Source organism: Phodopus roborovskii, unplaced genomic scaffold, assembly GCF_943737965.1.
Source record: "Phodopus roborovskii unplaced genomic scaffold, PHOROB, whole genome shotgun sequence".
Classification (NCBI taxonomy): Eukaryota; Metazoa; Chordata; class Mammalia; order Rodentia; family Cricetidae; genus Phodopus; species Phodopus roborovskii.
Window position 1 is genome coordinate 5,433,222 of NW_026126566.1, and position 19,787 is coordinate 5,453,008.

Here is a 19,787-nt window from a genome sequence, read left to right on the forward strand (position 1 = left end):
CCTGTTGAGCCATCAATTAGACACAATTACCATATTTTAAAATGTTTGGTTCTTAATTGAAAATTGTGCATATATTCACTTACAATTTGAATATAAAATTCTGAGAGCCATAAAAAGGGCTTATTAATTGTATTGTGTTAACTACATGCGTGGGATTGAGAGGGAGCAGAGAGTTTAGTGAGTCTAGAGATTTTGGGTTGATTAGTGATCAGTGGACTCTGATGGACTTGTAAAGATTGTATAGTTCAGGTTGTGGGTTTACTCTTTTGTCCCATCAGTGGTACTTTGTCAATCAACAGTCTGCATTTTCAGTTATCTGTGCAGGCCTTTTCTGGTCTTTATGGTATACCTATGGGACGCCATAGTCTGGCACTATCCAGTTAGGTTTGGTGCTGTCCAGCAGGCCTAAGCTGCTGCCCTATCAACCTTGCTAAACCCAAAGAGGGAGCCCCTTCTTTGGTTGAAGTGTTGGTCAGTATTGGCAGCTTCCTTTGCAGTATTTAGTAATCTTGAGCCGTTGTCACTTAATCTTGTTCATTTCTATCATAGAAATTAGCAAGAATTTTACAAGTAGAAACCAAGTCTTATAAGATATTCTGTGTTCATAATATAAGTATTTTTATAAATTTATGTTACACCTTTTATAAATATAAAAAGAGAAGCTCCTAACAGCAGGTTGTGTTAACCATAACTAAACATTGCTATGATTTCTCCATCAATATTAACCTGTTCCATGCTTTTTGATACATTGACCTATGGATGTTTACAACAACACTAAAATTTAACAAATCATATGAAAGGAGATTGAAAAAATTATTCCAATACCTTTTCTGCAACTAGATTGAAACTGATGTTTCTTTAAAGTTAATTTCTTTTAAAAGATTTTTAAAAATGTAATAGTCTTACTCAGAATACAAAATACTGGATCATTTTTTCACAATACTGATATTATGCTGTTGTAATTTGTTAGTCAAGGCTTTGATTGAAAAAGTCAAATGTAATGCCTCTTCATTATTGTTTTATTGGGGATGAGTTCTCTCTTTTTCTTGGCAAGAAGCTTGATGGTATTTCCAGTGCTGTGGTGAGAGTAAGATATGTGTTGGTGGATATCTGTGTGGGCAGAAGCTTCTTTTTAGGAGGCAGGGACATCTCAGTTGATACCCTGTGAGAAATAGCATGTGTCCTTGTTGCCCCCAAGTAAGTCCCAGTGAGCTATAGAAGGGGCCCGGGTGTCTTAAACTCTGTGTTGCTGCTTAGGGCTGCACACCACTGGCATTTCCTCCTGTAGGACCAAGGGGCTGAGGGGAGAACCTCACAGGAGGGCAAAGCCTGTGCAGGCCATGTGTCTCTAGTGGGTTGTAAAGCTGTCAGGAGAGCTTACTCTTACCTGTGTGTCTCCAGATAGATCAGGAGGGCCTGGAGATGGCTCAGCCAGGGAAAGGCCTTGCTACCAAGCTGATGACCTCAGTTAGGTGTCTGCAACCCGCAGAATAGGACAAAACCAATTATTGACATGTAAAAATAGGAAAAATTCACTTTGCCTTGATGTTTTAGAGTTTCTATTGTTGTGAAGAGCAACCATGACCACAGCAACTCTTTTTTTTTTTTTTTTTTTTGGGTGGGGGGGGGGGCGGGGACACAGGGTTTCTCTGTATTTGGAGCCTGTCCTGAAACTAGCTCTGGAGACAAGGCTGGCCTCAAACTCCCAGAGATCTGCCAGCCTGTGCCTCCTGAGTGCTGGGACTAAAGATGTGTGCCACCAACACCCAACCCACAGCAAGTCTTATCAAGGAAAAACATTTAATTGGGGTGACTTACAGTTTCAGAGGTTTGGGCCTTTATTATCATGGTGTGACATGGTGGCATGCATGCAGGCATGGTGCTGGATAAGGAGTTGAGAGCCCTATATCTTGGCCTGCAGGCAGCAGGAAGTGAACTGAAACAGGGGCGTGAGCTTAGGAGACATCAAAGCCTGCCCCCAGAGTAATATACTTCCTCCAACAAGGCCACACCTACTTCAACAAAGCCACACTTAATAGTGCCACTCGCTATGAGTTTATGGGGGCAGGTACATTCTAACTACCACACTTGGAGAGAGAGGCTGGTTTTGTTTGTGGCATAAACACACTCTTATTTTGAAGCTTTGTTTTCAGAAATGTTTGAATGACACGTTTACTAGTACACATGCATTATATTATTGTAGGAATTGTCTGTGGAGAGACTTTGTTCTGATACTTGTTACCTAAACTTGCCTGAGTCTCTGATGCTGCCTCTAGGCACTGGGACTGATAACAGTGCCCATGCACTTAGCTTGTTGTGAGGCTGGAGCCCTGTAGAAGAGCATGGCCATTCCTTTATAATATTGCTACAGTTACTGAAAACGATCATCAAACATCAAGTCGTCTTTCCATTTTTAAACTTAAGATTTCCAAAGATTTTGTAAAATAATTGCATTTAACATTCTGTTGGTAAAAGATCTTATTCTCTTCATCCATACCTCTCTGCTTTCAAAGCTGTGGTCATTATGTGGACCCTGGTAAAGGCTGAAGACAATTTTAATTTTTAGTATGTTTCTACTGACTGTTACAGAACTTATTTATTTCTCCCTGCTGGGATTTAAGGAATATACATACACCCTATGTCATTTCTTTATACTTGCTAAAACATTTTTAATTTTAAAAATTTAAATAATATCTATTTATTGTGTTAAAGGTGCCAGTTTTCCCCTTCTACTACATGATTTCTAAGGCTCAAACTTGGTGGGAAGGACCTTTACTCATTGAACCATCTTGATAAATCATATAAAAAACTCTTTAAAATTGGCATTATATTTATAAATTCCAAAATGTAAAGAGTGCAAAAGAATATTAAAAGAAGTCCCTTCTTATCCCTTTTATATCCACTTACAGGTTTTCTATTTAGTTTTTTGTATTTCATGTAGATAAAGTGAACCACATGTACACCCACACACAAGTAATGTAAAGATATTTTTAAGAGGAAAATCTTCCTTGAACTGTTTAGGTTTTTGTTTCTGTATTTTTTAAGATGTGATTTCACTATGTGGTCAAGCTTGCTTGAGTTTGCAGCTCTCCTCCTATGTCCTCTAGCGTGCAGAAATTGTACATATGCAGCACCATACCCAGGTCCTAAAGATCCGTTCCCCTCCCCTACTCCCAGATGCCTTTTGGCCTTATAATGAGTCATTGATTGTTAAACAGGTGTTATACTTTGAAGAAGTGTTTTATTGTTCATGTCAATTTTAGGCCACTGGATTTTATTCTACATCCCCCTCTTATCTAAAACCTATTTCCTTTTGTTTCCTCTGAGGAAGCTATTCCCATCTCTTTGCTGGTCTGCTTCTGTGCTAGGTGTTTAGTCCCTATGCTTTATCCTGTTCTCCTGTTGTGCATCAGTTTGTAGCCTCTTAACACAATGAGCTATGAAGGTCACATATGTGGAATATAACCATCTTGTCTTGTTGCACATTTGAATTGTGTGTGTGTGTGGTTTTTTTTTTTTTTTTTTTTTTTTTTTTTTTTGGGCCGTGTCATAATGAGCGATCTTACGCCTGGTGGTTTGTTATAGTTTGTTCTATATATTATTGACATTTCTGTCAACTAATAATAATCCGTCTTAGTGTTATTTTTACAGCTGTTAGACATTTAGCATATTCTTTCAGATGCTTTTCTTGATGTGTCAGGTCTGGTTATACTTTATTAATTTAATAGCCTTCCTCATCTAAGTTGAAAGTTTTTGTTTACTACAAACTACTATTATTTTCCCCTTGCCATAAACATTCTCTTAATTAAGATGATATCATTGCTTACAATCTTGCTTGTTGTTATTTAAAAGCATTTGATGGAAAAGGTGGTTTTCGTTTGTTTGTTTGTTTTAAAGACTTGCTCTCCCCTTATGTGTATTGAGCATTGCCCCTACAAGTATGTATATGCACTATGTGCCTGGTGTCCATGGAGGTCACAAGAGGCAATTGTTATGGGTAGTTGTAAACCACCATGAAGGTGCTAGAAAACAAACTTGGGTCCTCTGCAACAAAGATTAGTGCTCTTAACATCTTCTCCAGACTCTAGAGAACATTTTATAAAATGTTATTTTCATTGCTGAATATGGATGTATTTATTATTTATTAAAAACATTTTGGCCCACAGTGTGGATTTACTATAAAATTATTAAACTACTCCTTGTTTTGATTAGCATTTGCTTTTTAAATTGTTTTTAAAGCATTGTGTGTGATGTAGCAGTGATTAACCCTGAAAGATACACCCTTGTATTTGGTGCTTTTATCTTTACATGAAAGAGTCTCTATTTTTAGGGAAATATTTGAGTTAAGGAGGTAAGGGAAGAGAGGATTATTTTCCACAAAGGGCTAAACCTAGTGGCTGTTGTACCACCAGTCTTAGAAAATACCCTTCATGCTCTCCCTAATAGGTGTTAATTGTTTTAATTTTGCTTATGTGCCATGTGGTTTTTCTCTTCTGTCAAGTACTTACTTGTAGTTAGCTCACATTTTTCTAATTGTAAATGGATACTTTTCATTTTAGAAGCTATTGAATATTACAGCTGTTACTCCAGTGTCTGCCATTTATTTTACATTTTATCTTTTTTTGTTGGTGGTGGTGGTAGATTTTAAACAATCACATTGGAAATTTTATAATTTTCATACACTTTTGTTTACCTTTGTATTATGGTAATGGAGTCCTGTTTGGAATGAAAGCATCCTTCTCATCTTAGATTACTTGGATGCACACATTTGAGTCCTTCATAGTTAAATCTCAAGAAGCAGAGCCACATGGAAAGATGTGTGCATGTGTGTGTTTCTGTCTCAGGTTTATTGTAGAGATTGAATATTATGTAATCATGGAATTAGATTAAAAGTTTATGTGAGCCTGTCGCTTTTATATGTCTTTTATAAAAGAAAAAGGACTTTTAAGCTTGGTGTTTCTAGGAAAGAATTGTCACATTCAAATGAGTTTCATATAAATTGACATATCCCAAATATAGATTCCTTTGAAAAATGTCATGGTTGAATACAAGGTAGTAATTAATTGCCTCACTTTGAGTTAGATTTTTTTTCTTCTTTCTTTCTTTCTTTTCTTTCTTTCTTTCTTCCTTTCTTTTTTTTTTTTTTTTTTAAAGAAAGTTCTTTTCACATAGACCATTTTAATTGTTTAGGATCAAAATTCTTTGACCTGGATGGCTGGAAGAAGCAGCCTAGTTATAGTTGCGTTAATGATGTTTTTAGAATTTTTTTTTCCTTCTGTGTGATAAATCTTCCTTTCTAACTCTTATTGACACCACATTTGCAGGATTTTATACTTGTAAATAGTATTTTTCTTTTCTTTTTTTAGTGTGTGTGTGTGTGTGTGTGTGTGTGTGTGTGTGTGTGTGTGTGTGTGTGTATCCTGGGGCATCTCATTGGTCGACCTGCAAACAGTTTTCCTACTTAATTTTTTACCAGTCTCTATTGGCAGAATTTGCCTATACATCATTTATGGCTATACAAGTGCTGGTTGAAAATATTGAATGCTACTGTGAACACACATGTATGCCAAGTGAATTGTTCTTTGTCTAATCAAATGTAAGCAACTAGTACTAGATAAAAATGGAGATAGTGGGGAGGGAGTGTAATAACTAAAACTACAGGAGTGAGCTGTGTAGTGGGTTTCTCTTTGGCATGAATTGGGTTTGCATCTTGATGAAGTTGCATCCCCTCTCCACTCCCTTAGCTTTATGCATTTGTGTATTCTCTGTCTGTCTGTCTCTAGTTTAAGTGAAAAGTCCACATTCTTGAGAGTTCTCAAGTAACTAGACACAGAATGAAATACTGATAAGGGGGCTGCAAATTGGATAAAGGATGGATCTAACTCTTTAGGGCTTTCTGATAGAAAAAAAAAATGCTATGAAGTTTCCATCATTTTTCAGTTCCTTCTCTTGGCTAATTCATTCATTCCTTCCTTCCTCCCTCCCTCCCTCACACCCTCTCTCTCTGTCTCTCTCCATACATAATTTTCCTTATTCTCTCTGGGCTGTTCACTAAAAAGGGAAATAAATGGCTTATATAATAATGTCATTCTGTGTTAAGTGTAAGAAGTATTCTATGTGGCATATCGTTTTCAGTGATTTTTCCTTCAGTATTGGTAATGTACTTTTATTGATATCATAGTTTTGAGACTTATGATCAGTACTGTCCATTTCAGAGAAAAATAAAACAAATGCAAAAGAAATATTGGGGGTTTAGAATGTAAAGAGCAAAACTGGTCCACACAAAGACCAATCCCATGACTGGCCTTTAACCTAAATGTATGAACTAGGCAGGGCAGGGATCCAGCTCTTGTGCTTCTTACCTGTATATAGCATTGTAGATGTAGAGAACTACAATTAACCATTGGAATCCCTTGAATTAGTAAATGAAAGAGACTCTAATCATACTGGACTAAACTAAAAGGTCTCCCTCCTTCCCCTCATTGCTCTTTGGTAAGTTTATTGAGAGGAAGAGGGTTTAGTTAGATCTTAAGGCATTGGTTCTCAACCTGTGGGTCATGACCCCTTAGTAGGTTAAATGATACTTTTACAGGGATAACCTAAGACCACCTGAAAGCACAGATATTTACATTATGATTCGTAACAGAAGCAGTGTTGTAGTTATGAAATAGCGATAAAAATAACTTTATGTTTGGGGTCACCACAGTACTAACTGCTGAGTGTTATATTACTGGTTTTCCTTTGTTGCTTGTCATTACCCAGAGGTATTGGAACTTTTTTTTTTCCTTTTTCTTTTCTTGAGACAGTTTCTCAGTATTGCTTTGGAACCTGTCCTGGAACTTGCTCTGTAGACCAGGCCGATATGGAACTAATTCATAGAGATCCAGCTGCCTCTGCCTCCAAATGCTGGGATTAAAGGTTTAGTATGGGGACTTTTTATACTTGAATGTTGTACACCGGAGGCAAGACCTCAGTAATCTATTATTGCATGGCAGAGCATGAAGCATCTCTTACCTAGTTCTGAAAGCTGAGGAAAGTAACAAAAATTGATTATTGTTAGGTGGTCCTCATTTGGGTTGGTTAATTTAAATTAGAGTTTTACTCCATGGCCATCTGGTAATTTTTATTTTGCCTAGGTAGAGAAACTAGAGTTGTGAGCTAGTCCTGATTTTAATAAAAATGTGGAAAGAAACTTCTTTGAGTTGTTAAGGAGCCACTACAATTACAATGACTTTGAACATATACGTTGCAAAGAAAAAGAAAGCATTTGATAATGGAGATTAACTAGAGGCAACATAATAAAGTGATTTTAAGTCTTGAAACTTTTGGCTCTTGTGAAGTGTAACATGTAAGATGTAATTTCCCAGTCTCAATTTCTTTTATTTAGGCCACATCATATAATTTTATTGTATGTGTATGGGTGTTTTGCCTGTGTGTGTGTCTGTACCACATCTGTACAGTGTTCCTGGAGGCCAGAAGAGGACTTTGGGTGGTTGTGAGCTGCAGAGTGTTCTGGGAATTGAATCCAATGACCTCTGGAAGAGCAGTCAGTGTTTTTAACCAGTGAGCCATAACAAAACCAGTAGTTCCACAGAATTTTCTAAGAGTGAAGCCATTAATGTCTTACATATTAAAATAATGCCTTAAGTCTTGTAACAAGGTTGTTTAGTAGAAATAGAGGAGGAGCAAAAGTAGTAGGTCGTCATTACACTGTGTTTTTGTTAGTGTTTAGTATTGATATCACATTGGGGAGAGCTAGACGCTATTGCTCTAAAAATTTGAAACTTTATTTTGGAAATACTATAAAACCACATGGTTAAGATATGGAAACGTAGATTACTAGGAAACAAGGACTGGAGCTAGACCTTTCCCTCTTTTCCCCAGCATATATTTTACAAAATAGACATTTGTTCTGCCTTTCCATGTGAGGATATTCTAATGAGAGTTGGAAGAGAAAGCTGCAAATTTTGAACTTCATTTCAGGAAACTAGTAAGTTTTAGATTGGAAATGAATAATCAACATTGAGAGTTAATGTAGGACTGGGTATGGTGGCTCACCCCTGTAAGCCCAGCACTTAGTAAGTGGATCAGAAATTGAAGGCCATCCTGAGCTACATGGTGAGTTCTCTTTTAAAAAATTAACAAATAGAAATGGGCGGTGGTGGTGCATGCTTTTAATCCCAGCACTCAAGAGGCAGAAGCACGTGGATCTTTGAGTTTGAGGCCAGCCTGGTCTACAAAGTGAGGCCAGCAAGAGAGCACTACCAGGCTCCTCCTCAGACCTAGATCCCCAGGTCACTTCTACCCCGGTCTCCACCCCAATGGGCATGGTCAGTGCCACAGATGCGGACAAAGTGAATATCCCACTACAAATCACACCCTGCTCTTCCAGAGGACCTGAGTTTGATTCCCAGTCTCCTGGCCCCTATAGATGTCAGATCTGGACCTGGAGTACGACAGTTGGGAGGCTGCTGTGTGGGTACTGGAAACCAAAGCTGGGTCCTCTGCAAGAACACCAGGTGTGCTTCTTAACTGCCGAGCACCTCTCCAGTTCCATCTAGCTTTATTTTTTGGATACAGTCTCTAGCTGTATCTGAACTTCATTAGTTTGACTAGACTGATTGCTAACCAGGGAGCTTCAGGGATGAGACCTACCTCCCATATTTTCAGGTTTATTCTCTTATATTAGTTGCTTGTTAAATGTTACTAGTTTTAATTCTGATTAGCTATAAATTCTTGAGGGGAAGTGGCCCAGACCTGTGAATTTTATATATTAATTGTAGGAGTTGAAGAAGCATTCATTGAATTAGTTGAAATATTTATTAATATTAACATACATATAATAAAGGGACTCAGTCTTCCATACTTACTCTGTGCCAGGAATTATAACAGCTATATGCAGTCTCATCTCATTTTTAAAGTATGAATTTTGTACTGTTAAAGCATAGAGTGGTTCAGTATAGCTAGAAACTGGAAGTGCTCCATTTTGAACCAGCATAATTGCAAAATTTCTGTCCTTAACCATCATGCAACTTTGTATGTCTTGTTGAGAGAAATAATGTGTTTGATTGCTAATATTATAAATTACAATAGTGATATTTTCTGCTATTAATACTTTATTATGAACCACCCACATTTAGAGAGAAACTGAAAGACCTATACAGTGAATACCCATTTTCTTGATTTTTGTTAAGATTTGGTATATCACCTTATCACATACTTAATTGCCTTCTCTCCCCCCCCCCCCTTCTTCTTCTGCATTTCAGAGTCATTTGACAACATATACCTCTATTCTAAACCCTGTAGCTTTGGTTGTTACTGAAGTTTTGTTTTTTTGCTTTGTGGGTTTTTTTTTTTTTTTTTTTTTTTGGTGTTGTTTGTTTTTTTTCCCTATGATACTGGCTTAATTCACAGCTGTGGTGCTTTGTAAGGTATCATGAATACTGACCCATTTGATGGATTCATGATTAGATGATTATTGGAAGATGGTCCAAACTAGGAGATGGGCTGCTGGAGGAAGTAGGTCACTAGGAGTGCTCTGGAACACTGATTTGTCATACATGTGGCTGCCTCTCTCCCAGCTGGTCACTGAGTTGAGCAGCCTTCTCTGCCACATGCTCTTGCCACCGTATTCTGCTTGCCTCACCACAGGCCCATAGCAATGTACTCATCCAAGTATGGCTTGAAGTCCTTTAAAGCATGAGCCAAAATAATTAATTTTTTTCCTCTCTTGTTTTCTCGGGCTTTTAAACTAGGTATGTAGCTAATATTAGGAGTACTTGCCTAGCATGTTTGAGGCCCTAGGTTTGATTGTTAACACAGAATGGGGTAGGGGTAAGAAAGGGTTCTTATCTACATCAACACAACTAATGTAGGAAGACAGAATGAGTCTTCAGGTTTGAAGTTAAAATTTCTGGCTGGTCAACTCAGTGACTGCTTTATCAATTTAAACTTGTTCTTTCTTGGGAAACTAGTTATCATCTTACAGATTCTTAGTCAAGGAGATAGAAGAAGTGTAAATTTATTTAGATACTTACTGGGTGACCTGTATAATGTGTGGGGACCACATAGTATAAAATGTTGCAAGGAAGAAATAAATTACTTAATCATTCTTTTGGGTTTCCAGTCTTGGTTGATAACAAAGCATGTAGCATGAACCAATAGGCTGCTTGCTGATCAAGAGCTAACATGGGGTACAGGCAGAGCTAACATGGGGTACATGCCTGTTGATTTTTTTTTTTTTTTCTTTCTAAAACCTCCCTAATGGTTCCATCTGACATATAATATTGTATTTATTTCTAAAGGTTCTTGAAGTTTTCAAGCATATTCTGGGCCTTTGAGGTTTAGAATCTTAGCTATTCTGCACATAAGGATGAGTTCTACCTTTTTGATTCTATAGAATTAGGCTTTATGTAATTACAGCTGCATTGTTTTTTTTAAAGTTCTGGGTACAAACCATTTGGGTCTTCCTTTATTTGACAGCTAAGACTGTGAAGAGGGAGAGACAGCTCTCACATGCTAAGCAAGTGCTGTATCATTGAGCTGAATCCTGATGGGGAAATATTTTTGTTTTTCACAAAAAAATTTTGGCCCCTAAAATAACAAAACAGTAGCTAATATAAATGGCTATTGATTCTTAGCTGACTACTTTTTTAGACAAATAACTTGCAGCTTTGGTAAATCTTTAACTATAGCCACCAGAGTCTAACAATAGAGCTATGCTCCAAGTACAGTTAAAATTGGCTTGCAGTGTAGTTTACCCTTTACTACCACTCTTTTTGCACATCTTCCCTGTGCTTCTAGGTAAAGTTTTTTGAATTTTGAAAAAAGGCATTGCATTAAGAATTGTTTCTGGAGCTGCGGTTTTAAAATATGGCTCCCATGGAAGAGATGAGTCTCTAGCCATTGCCAGTTAATTTTGCTCACAGGTGCTCCTTAAAATGGACTTCTAGCAGGGATTCCTTTGAGGCCAGACTGGGTGGAGGGCGGGGTGGGGGGGGAGAAGGAGGGAGGAGAAGAGGGAGAGGGAGGAAGGGGGAGGGGTGAAGGCATAATTTATGGGCTCTGTAGCTTACAATTCTTCATTATTGCCTGCCTTGGAGATTTCTTGCTCCCTGTGTCTCTTTTCTAAAGTGGAAGGGAAGCTAAAGATTTGTTGACCAGTTTTTCTAAAACATCAATCATCTGGGGAAGAGGAAGGTCAAACTTACATGGAGGAAAGCTGTTTAGAATAGTTATACTTTCTCTTTTCTTTCTCTGTACAGATAATTAGTTGTACAGTTTGTTCAAGGGGAGACTTGTACCGAGTTTGTCAGTCATATTTTTATAAAAGGAGTGTGGAAATCACTTGAATTAACATTGAAATATCTAATTTGAATTTCTGTGGGAACCTAAGTCTGTGGTCATCCATGCAATCTTAAAATAATTGTTAGAGAAGTTAGGTGTAACCACATGGGGATTTGATGATCAAAATATAAGAGAATTATATTAATAAGGTCTATTTTTAGCTTCATAAAGTATGGGAATTTGCCTCTTTTGTAAAATGTAAAATCACCATTACAGATGCTATCTAGTGTCAATGCAAATTATTCTTCATGTAGAGTGTGTCCTTCCCTCCTCAGTAGTTACTGGGTTTCTGCCATGAGAACTATCATAGCTGCTGGTCTCAAGAATCACTGAGTGTTGGGAAGAAGTAGGCTTCTCTTTGTATATGTGGAGGCGTTGACAAGGTGATGCTGAGATCTCTCCACTGAAGTGGAGGCCAAGTTTCTATTTGTGTGCACACATACATGGGGGCTAGATGAAACTGGGTTGTCCTTTTCTCTCTCCACCTTTGACTTCTTTGAGGCAGAGTTTATTTCTGAATCTATAGCTAATGGGTTTTTGCTAGGCTGACAGCCTGCAAGCCATAGTGATCCTATCTCTTCCTACTTCTATCTAGTGCTGGGGTTACAGGTGTGCAACATACTTGTAACGTGCATGTAGCATGTTTGGCTTGTCATTGTAGATACACCGTAAATGCCATCTCTCAGGCTCCAGGTTGAGCAGCTCTGTCAGCCTTGGGACTGGGTAAGCAGGACGTTCAAGCAAGGTGAATCATTCATGACAGTTGGTACCTAGAAGGCAAAGTAGTTTCTGCCCTAAGACTGCATAGGCATAGCATCCTGTCTGAGGGTATTTAAGCCAAACAAAATTACTAGTAAAACAGTGTTTCCTACCTTCTGAGCTAGCAACTAGGGTAGAGGTCATACAGTGAGTCTTACATTCCTAGCATGGTTAGCACCTGTGGACTTCAGGTAGGGGGGTATGCAAGGTGATTCTAGCATTTATATATTGAAGTAGAGGCCAAGTTTCAGTTTATTAAGTCCAGGTACCAGGGTATCTTTTTCAACTGCTTCAGGCTGTGGTAGTCTGTTGTACCAGAAGAACTGAGAGGAGAAAAACCAACCTAAGGGCTTCTGAGCCCTACTTTCTATCCATTTGCTAACTGGTAGTTGAGTGTGGTTTGCTGTGTGTTGTCACTGCTCCACCCCACCCCACCCCATTTTTTAGCCAGATTTTGTTTCTGTGGAAAAAGACAGGTAATGATTAGCTGCCCTTTTGTCAGCAGGCACGCTTGACATTGAGAGGCAGCGTGGCACAGAACAGTTGTTCATTTTACGTCTGTCTCAAATGCCTTATTCAGGGTTCTCCTGTCAACCCTGGCAGATTTCAGGGAGAGTTATAAACAAAGGAGACAGTTTTGTTTTTTTACAGTATACACAATTTTAATAACAAAACTTTCCTGTACACTGTATTATGGTTTCCCCACCCCAATTCCTTATATAATAGTATTTTCTTCCTACCCTCCCCCCATGGCTCTTAAAGGTAATTTAACAATGTCTCAGTGTTCATAGGTTCGTAGGTTCATCAAACATTCCATGTATCACACTGATTTTAAAAACTCAGGGACGAAAGGTTAGTTGAAGGAGTTGGAGACATTTCCAGATGTCTGCAATAGTAGAATGAGAAAGCTTCTGTGGTCATTTTCTAGTTTTGACCTTATTCAAGTGCTATGAGTTTGCCCCAGGTTAGCTAAAGAAGTACTTACTATCTATAGATGGCCCATGTTGTCTTTTAAAAAACAAAAACAAAACCAAAAACCATCTTTTCTGATTCAAGTATTTTAACGGAGAAGATGTAAAAAATGTGTTCTGAACAGACTTGAGATAGTGCTGCCACTGGTCATGTAAGTTAGCTGTTAAAATATTCTTAGAAATTATATTAGAGGGGGAGGAAGGGAGAGAAAGAATTATAGTCCTACCCTCTACACAGGTACATGTGGGAATTGTAAGACCTTTATATTTTAGAATGCAGACTGGTGCTGCATAGAGTTTGCTTTTGCTGGAAAGATGGGGTCTCTAGCTTTTAGTAATGAGCTTTATAATAAACAGGTGGATTTTAATAATTAGTGAGTGGAATTAGGAAGTCAGGCACTTCCATTCATTGAATTGGTATAGGAATTAACTTAGACTCATTAAGAAATTACATGTGGTAATTGTTGTTGTTTTGGCTTAAAACTTAGTGTCTGCTTTTTGATGCTGGCAGTAAGTATTATGAGTTTTATATGGGTTTTCAGATTAAAAAGGTACACTTTAATTCCATGTAGGCTACAGAAATGAGTAACAGTAGTTTCAAACTGTTCCTAATTCTTGATGGACACTTCATTTTTCTGATTTGTGATGGCCATTTTCTACTATCTTTAAAACTGGGGAGAGGGGAAATTTGGGTGGTGATGCTTAAGAGAGTAAAACCTCACCTAAAAGCCTTCGCATTTAGGACTTGGGAATTGCATGTGGTTTTGCTGGGAGGCAGTCCTACTCTGGCCAGTGGTTAGCACAGATACTGCAACACAAATCCTTATCAACTAAATGGAACTCTGCTTTCTGTGGACAATTTGTGCTTTAAGAAAGAAAGGAATATACTTGTTTGGCATTACCAAAAACATGGAAGGAAACAATGAAGTGTGTTGTCGTTGTTGTGTGCCCCTCCCCCAGGCATGCCCCGTGCGTGGCCTTGGTACCCCTCTTCTCAGGTGCTAAATGTCTTGCTCTGCTACTTATGCTTTATTAGCTATAGCTTTTAGGGTTAGTAGGAGTCCTAATTAATATTGCTTACTTTTTAACTCACAGTTTGAGTTAATTTTGGTTGTGAATTGAAATGATAAAAAACACTCATCCTTTAGGGCCAGCTGAGTCTTGGATGCTCAAAGCTGTACTGTGAACAAGCTGTCTGTCACCTGACAAATGGCAGTGTTCACCATGGTACATGAGTCGGTAAATTCTAGCCCACCCCAGTGGGGAAGCAGTGTGCTGTGCTCTGTGCCAGAAAACCAGCATCTGTCTCGGCTCAGACAAGCCCAGCGTCTCAGAGGGTTATCAGATGAACCGCTTGCCACTCGAGATCAACTGAATTGAACTGCTCTGAGGCTTGGCCAAACTAATCTATCCACCTTACAAAATATAAAGAGCATATATTTTCACTGTAACCTGAATATTGTCTGCTTTTTGCTAAAAGATTTGAAATATGGGTGTCTTTTTCATTGCTAAAGGAGGAAAATTGTGATTGAATCTAGATCTGTAGTAAAATTTCAATTCAATCTTGGGGAGAAAATAAGCTTTGAGTGAAGGGTATAGTGATAAACATACATGTTAAGGAAAGGATGGCTTTCTTTTTTAGGTTGGTGACTTTCTTTAAGGATTTAAACATCTTTCTACAGAAGAAGGTTTTTTTGGGTTCTTTTTCCCCCCTGAATCAAATTATGATTTAATTTCAGTTTTTTCCTATATGTGGAACCTTCTTTGTCAAACAATTCTACATGAATTGGTACCTTGAGTCTAAATCCCCCATATGCCATCATTTGCCTTAAAGAAGTCATAATTGAACATTTGTGGTTCCTTTCTTCATGAAAAAATGTGCCACCCTTGTCATTTGTTACCATGATCAGAGTGTTCATATTTACACAGAAGAGCCTCCTTCTGTATCATACAGGTCCCTGAGCATTGCTTATTTGGTGCAAATTGTACATAATCGCATTTGCTGCTCTGTAACTTTCACTAACCTGAGAGTTGGTTTCCAGAGTCTTTCTTTGCTCTTTACCCCTCACTTACTGTTGTGTGGCTGCAGGGCCTATGTCAAGAGTTCTGCCTGTCTCACAAGGAGCTAGCAGTATAAATGTGCATCTTTATTAAAGGGCAAGCTTTAACATATTTTGAAAATAACTATTCTGTTCCTTTATAATATAGCAAGAATCAGTGTTAAGCATATTTATTACCTGATTATTTTTAAATTGGGTATTTGAGGTTTAAAGATCAGTAAAGGGCAGAAGGAGAAAGCTTAAACAGTTTGTCAAGGCATCTTTAATCATGAGAGGGGTTGTATTCACACCAGATGGATTGTTAGGTTGACTCAGTTTTTCTCTTTTCCAAATGCAAGTTTTTATATAAGTATAGAATTTAGTAAGTTAATTAGTAAAATGGTAATTTAATACTAGTTTAAAACAATAGTGTAAATGCCACAAAAACCTGCATGTCAAACTAGAATTGTATAAGGAGTCAGTGTAATTATTTAGTATTGATTTATTATAGTGAGGCTTTTTTTTTATATAATTGCTTGGGTTTATTGTTGAAAATTAGAGAGTCACCCGGTTTTATTAGAGTTATATAAAAGGTGCTGGTTTCATGATGTAACTTAGATAATGTCTATTAAACCAGGCCAAACTCTGAAAAGAATAATGTTTAATATTTACCAGTCTTAAGCACACATGTAAGCCTACTTCTCATAATGGCAGTAAATTATAGTTTGAGTAAATACCACATTATCTTACAAGAGAACTTTGCTGTTTCCTTTTAAGCAAGAAGCCAGTTGTGGTCCATGGGATGGAGAATCATAATCAAACAGGTTTTCATCCCTACCTATTTTTTGTTTAGTAGCTTCTTTCAGAACTGCTTCAGTAGAAAAAAAAAAAAAAAAATAACATATGGAGATCTTAGTGTAAATGTTTACATACAATAGTATATAATTACATACATGAAATGTTTTATATTGAAGTAAGCATTTAGACTTTCCAACAAGAGTGCAAATTAATATGAGCATTGCTTCATTTAACACTTAAAATATGTTTTCATTAAAAAATTAAAAATACTTCAACACTTCAAAAACTCAAGTCTCCACTTGGTTTGGAAAATTAGGCTTAATGTCACCATTGGTAAAAATTAGATATGTATTTAGCCCCTACTATGTAAAATAGGTTACTTATCTGATGTGAGTTTTGATGATGAGTAGATATTATACTTCACATTCTTTGTATGGCAGCTGCTGACACTTGCACTGTCCATAACCATTAATGATGATGAAAGGTCCTTCATGGGTGGGTTCATACTCATTATACGGTCCTTGGTCTGACATGTTTGACATATGGAGTCGAGTTTGGGATCGGAGCTGCCTGTGGTTCTGAATCATTGAGCACTGCCTAATTCTTCTTAAAGTGGGAGGGCAGCACTTCCTGGAAATGAACACTATAAAAATAATAAAAAAGAAAGAAAACAATAAAGCCATTGTTCCTGTAATTACTCGCTGAGTAAAGATGGCATTGTCTGGTTCAGGAAAGTGTTCCTCTGTAGTAACTGCTATGCCTGCAGTAGTTGGGATTTCTTTGTCTCCTACATGGTAACTTGATGAGCTTATTCTTTTTGTATATTCAGTGGTTGGTTCTCTGTAAGTTGTAGCCATGGCAGTGACAGTGGTTGATAAATTCCAGCAGAGCTGAAACCCATGGACTGCATCTAGAATATCCTCTCCTTGGGTGTGGTCAGGGCTATGGCATAGGATGGAATGCTCCCACCGACCTTGGAAACTGCCCAGCCAGGAGGCCAGAGCACATACTCGGGGGCTGCATTCCCACAGATTGCCAGAGAGGCCAACGGTTGTGAGGGATCTCAGGGAGTTGAGAATTTTGGAATCCAGACTGCTTAACTTGTTGTTATCCATGAGGAGTATTTTAAGATTAGGCATGGTTTCAAACACTGTTAAGTCGATGGCTTTGATTTCATTTCCAGTTAGGTCTAGCTTTTCTAAAGTGCTCCAGGTCCACTCCATCCCACACGTCAAGTTGCTGATTTTGTTCCATTGTAAGAAGAGCGTGTGCAGACTGCTTAGCCGGAGGAAATGAGCAAAATTAATCTTTGTCAGCTGGTTGTGCTCTAGGTGAAGCTCTCTCAGTTTGATTAATCCTGCAAATCCATTGCGAGCCAAACTTCGCAAACGGTTTGTGCTCAGATCCAGAAACTCTAGGCTACGACAGTCCCAGAACAGGCGTACTGGGATAGTCCGCAGGGAGTTGGAACGCAAATGCAAGGTCTGCAGCTTCCGAAGGCCATAGAAGAGCTCAGGATGCAGAGATGACAGCTGATTAAAAGACAGGTCCAAATTTTGCAGGTTAATCAGTTGGGTAAAAGTAGTGTTTGGCAAGTAAAATATTTTGTTGGAACTTAAGATTAACTCCTTAAGTTTATATAGTCCTTGGAAAGCATCTTCTTTCACTGTTGAGATTTGGTTGTGGTCTAAGTGGAGCCAGGTGAGCTGACTGAAGCTGGCAAACTGATCTCTTTCAAGCGCTGTGATGAGGTTGTGCCTCAGGGACAGGCCCAGAGAGCCCTTGTCTGTGGCGTTTGGCACTGAATGGAAGCCCTGAGAGTCGCAGTAGAATAGCAGCTTCTCACAGCGGCATTTGGGTGGACACGCCATACCCAGGGCAGGCAGCATTTTTAAAACCACACTCATTGCATATATTGCTGCCAGCATAGGGGCCCCTAATGGCCACTTGAAATGTAAGCCTGCAGAATATAATTTAAGGAAAACAAGAAGATAGGATATGTTTCAGCAGAACAGAGGGGCTGTTGAAAACAACAACAATGTAACATCATAATGAAAGATTTCATTGCATGTAACATTTTTCATTTACTGCAGAAAAATTAACCATGTATACTGGAACACAAAACTTAAACCATGTATAAAAGAGATTAAAACATGTCCTTTTTCTTAGTGTTATATTCCTTTATATAAATCTTAAAATCCCGAAACAAGTAATTTGCATCATAAAATGGGAATTCACTGGCTTGTTTTATAAAGCTTGGCTCCTCTTTGATTGTACAAGAAATACCATAGAAATGCATAGACTTACCCATTCTTCTGAGCACATTGGAGGCTGCATTCAGTCGAGGTTGTCAGACTCAACGCAGTGAGTCTGTAAAAGGCTCTAACATGCAGGAGCCTTTGACCGGTTTCCTGTTGTCTGTGTCCCAGGCTTTCCAAGTAAAATTCAAATCTGCCAGGATGAATTGGCTTTTCCTTAGGATATTCCTCTGGATAGCATCGGTTTCATTTTCTGTGGTGCTCTGATCCCTACATCAGCTTTGATTATAAGTTAATAATCTCCTCCCCTGATTACTGCTGACCATCGGCTTCAGGCTTTCCTTACCGCAGCTGTTAGTTCTCTCGCTCTTAACTTGTTGATGGCAGATGGGCGGCTTGTTGCAGAGAAGGGCTTCTGGAGCAGCATGAGTGCATTTACTGAAAAGCTTTTCCGAGAAACTGCACAAGAATGGATTTGCTTATGTGCTGCGACCACACAGAACTGTATATAGGCTGACGTCACCGGGTGACGTGTCTTTTGTTTGGGTTTTCCAGAAGCTTTACTGTTAAAAAGCACTGTGCTTTGTAACAGTGTCAGGGTCATTACAGGACCCCCTGTTTACAATAAATTGAGAAAGAAGAACTCGACTTGAGAATTTGGTATTCCTTCAGTGTAGGAAGCAACAATGAGGTTGTAATAAATGCTGCATTCAAGAAGACCCATCTGAACAGTGAGTTGGACTAGCAGAGTGATGATTTTTAATGCGTGTGAGAGCTAGTGTTAGACTGCCGATTCTGCATAGAGATCATCTAAATGGGCACGATTGATTTATAAAGTGCTGATTTAATGCCAGCCTATGCAAGGTACGCCTCTGCTCTGGTAGTTTGGAAATCTACTCAATTGCCTTCTTGTCATGCTTGGTAAAAAGCAAATATGACTGTTGGTAAACTAAGTGGGCTTCATTAAGAATTTAACAGTATAAAGAAAAACAAAGAGGGTAGCTTCCAAAAGAAACCCTTTTGGCGTTTCCTCCTTCCATTCAGAATTTTAAGGGAACTCTAAATAATTCTTTTGTGCTTATTATATAACAATGTTTTATTACCATTCTGATTGGAAAACAATGCTAAGTCGATCTTTGGATGTCCTACCAGAAGAGAACAGATTGACACCATCATATTTATACATGTGACCACTATGTTAGCAGTGGAACAGACAATTTTGGACAAGTATTGTATTGTGCCTGGATTCTCACACAGTCTTTAGGATTTCTACTTCAACATTTCACGTATTCCTTAATTGAACACTACAATTACTGCTGAGATCGGGGTGTGTGGCACCATCTCTTACTGGCACTCTTATGAACTGACTTTGTATTTCATAGAACTCTTTTTAAATTTCTCTCATGAATATGAAAGGGCATTTATATTGGAATAGGATTTTGTTTTGGTTGTTTTTGCTTGACAACTCTAGTTTCTCCCTGTTAGATAACTTTTCAAACATGAATGTTTATGGTTAGTGTTATATAAACGTCTCACATGAATCAGGGATATATTTGCAGGCCAGACATTTTTTGTCTTGCTGATCTGGCTGCATAAACTTATTTTCCCCATGCCAT

At 38.2% G+C, this 19,787-nt stretch overlaps 2 protein-coding genes across 2 annotated transcripts in view; one reads left to right on the plus strand and one right to left on the minus strand.

The window, feature by feature from the left end:
• Positions 1-19,787, plus strand: part of Ctnna1 (catenin alpha 1) — a 115,520-nt gene that overhangs the window by 61,824 nt on the left and 33,909 nt on the right. The gene's annotated exons all lie outside the window — the stretch shown is intronic.
• Lrrtm2 (leucine rich repeat transmembrane neuronal 2) lies at positions 15,762-18,914 on the minus strand. Its single transcript, XM_051202270.1, has 2 exons — positions 18,221-18,914; positions 15,762-17,873 (listed from the first exon to the last, which is right to left on the minus strand). The coding sequence occupies exons 1-2, from the start codon at positions 18,222-18,224 to the stop codon at positions 16,327-16,329; spliced, it is 1,551 nt and encodes a 516-aa protein (XP_051058227.1). The 5' UTR covers positions 18,225-18,914; the 3' UTR covers positions 15,762-16,326.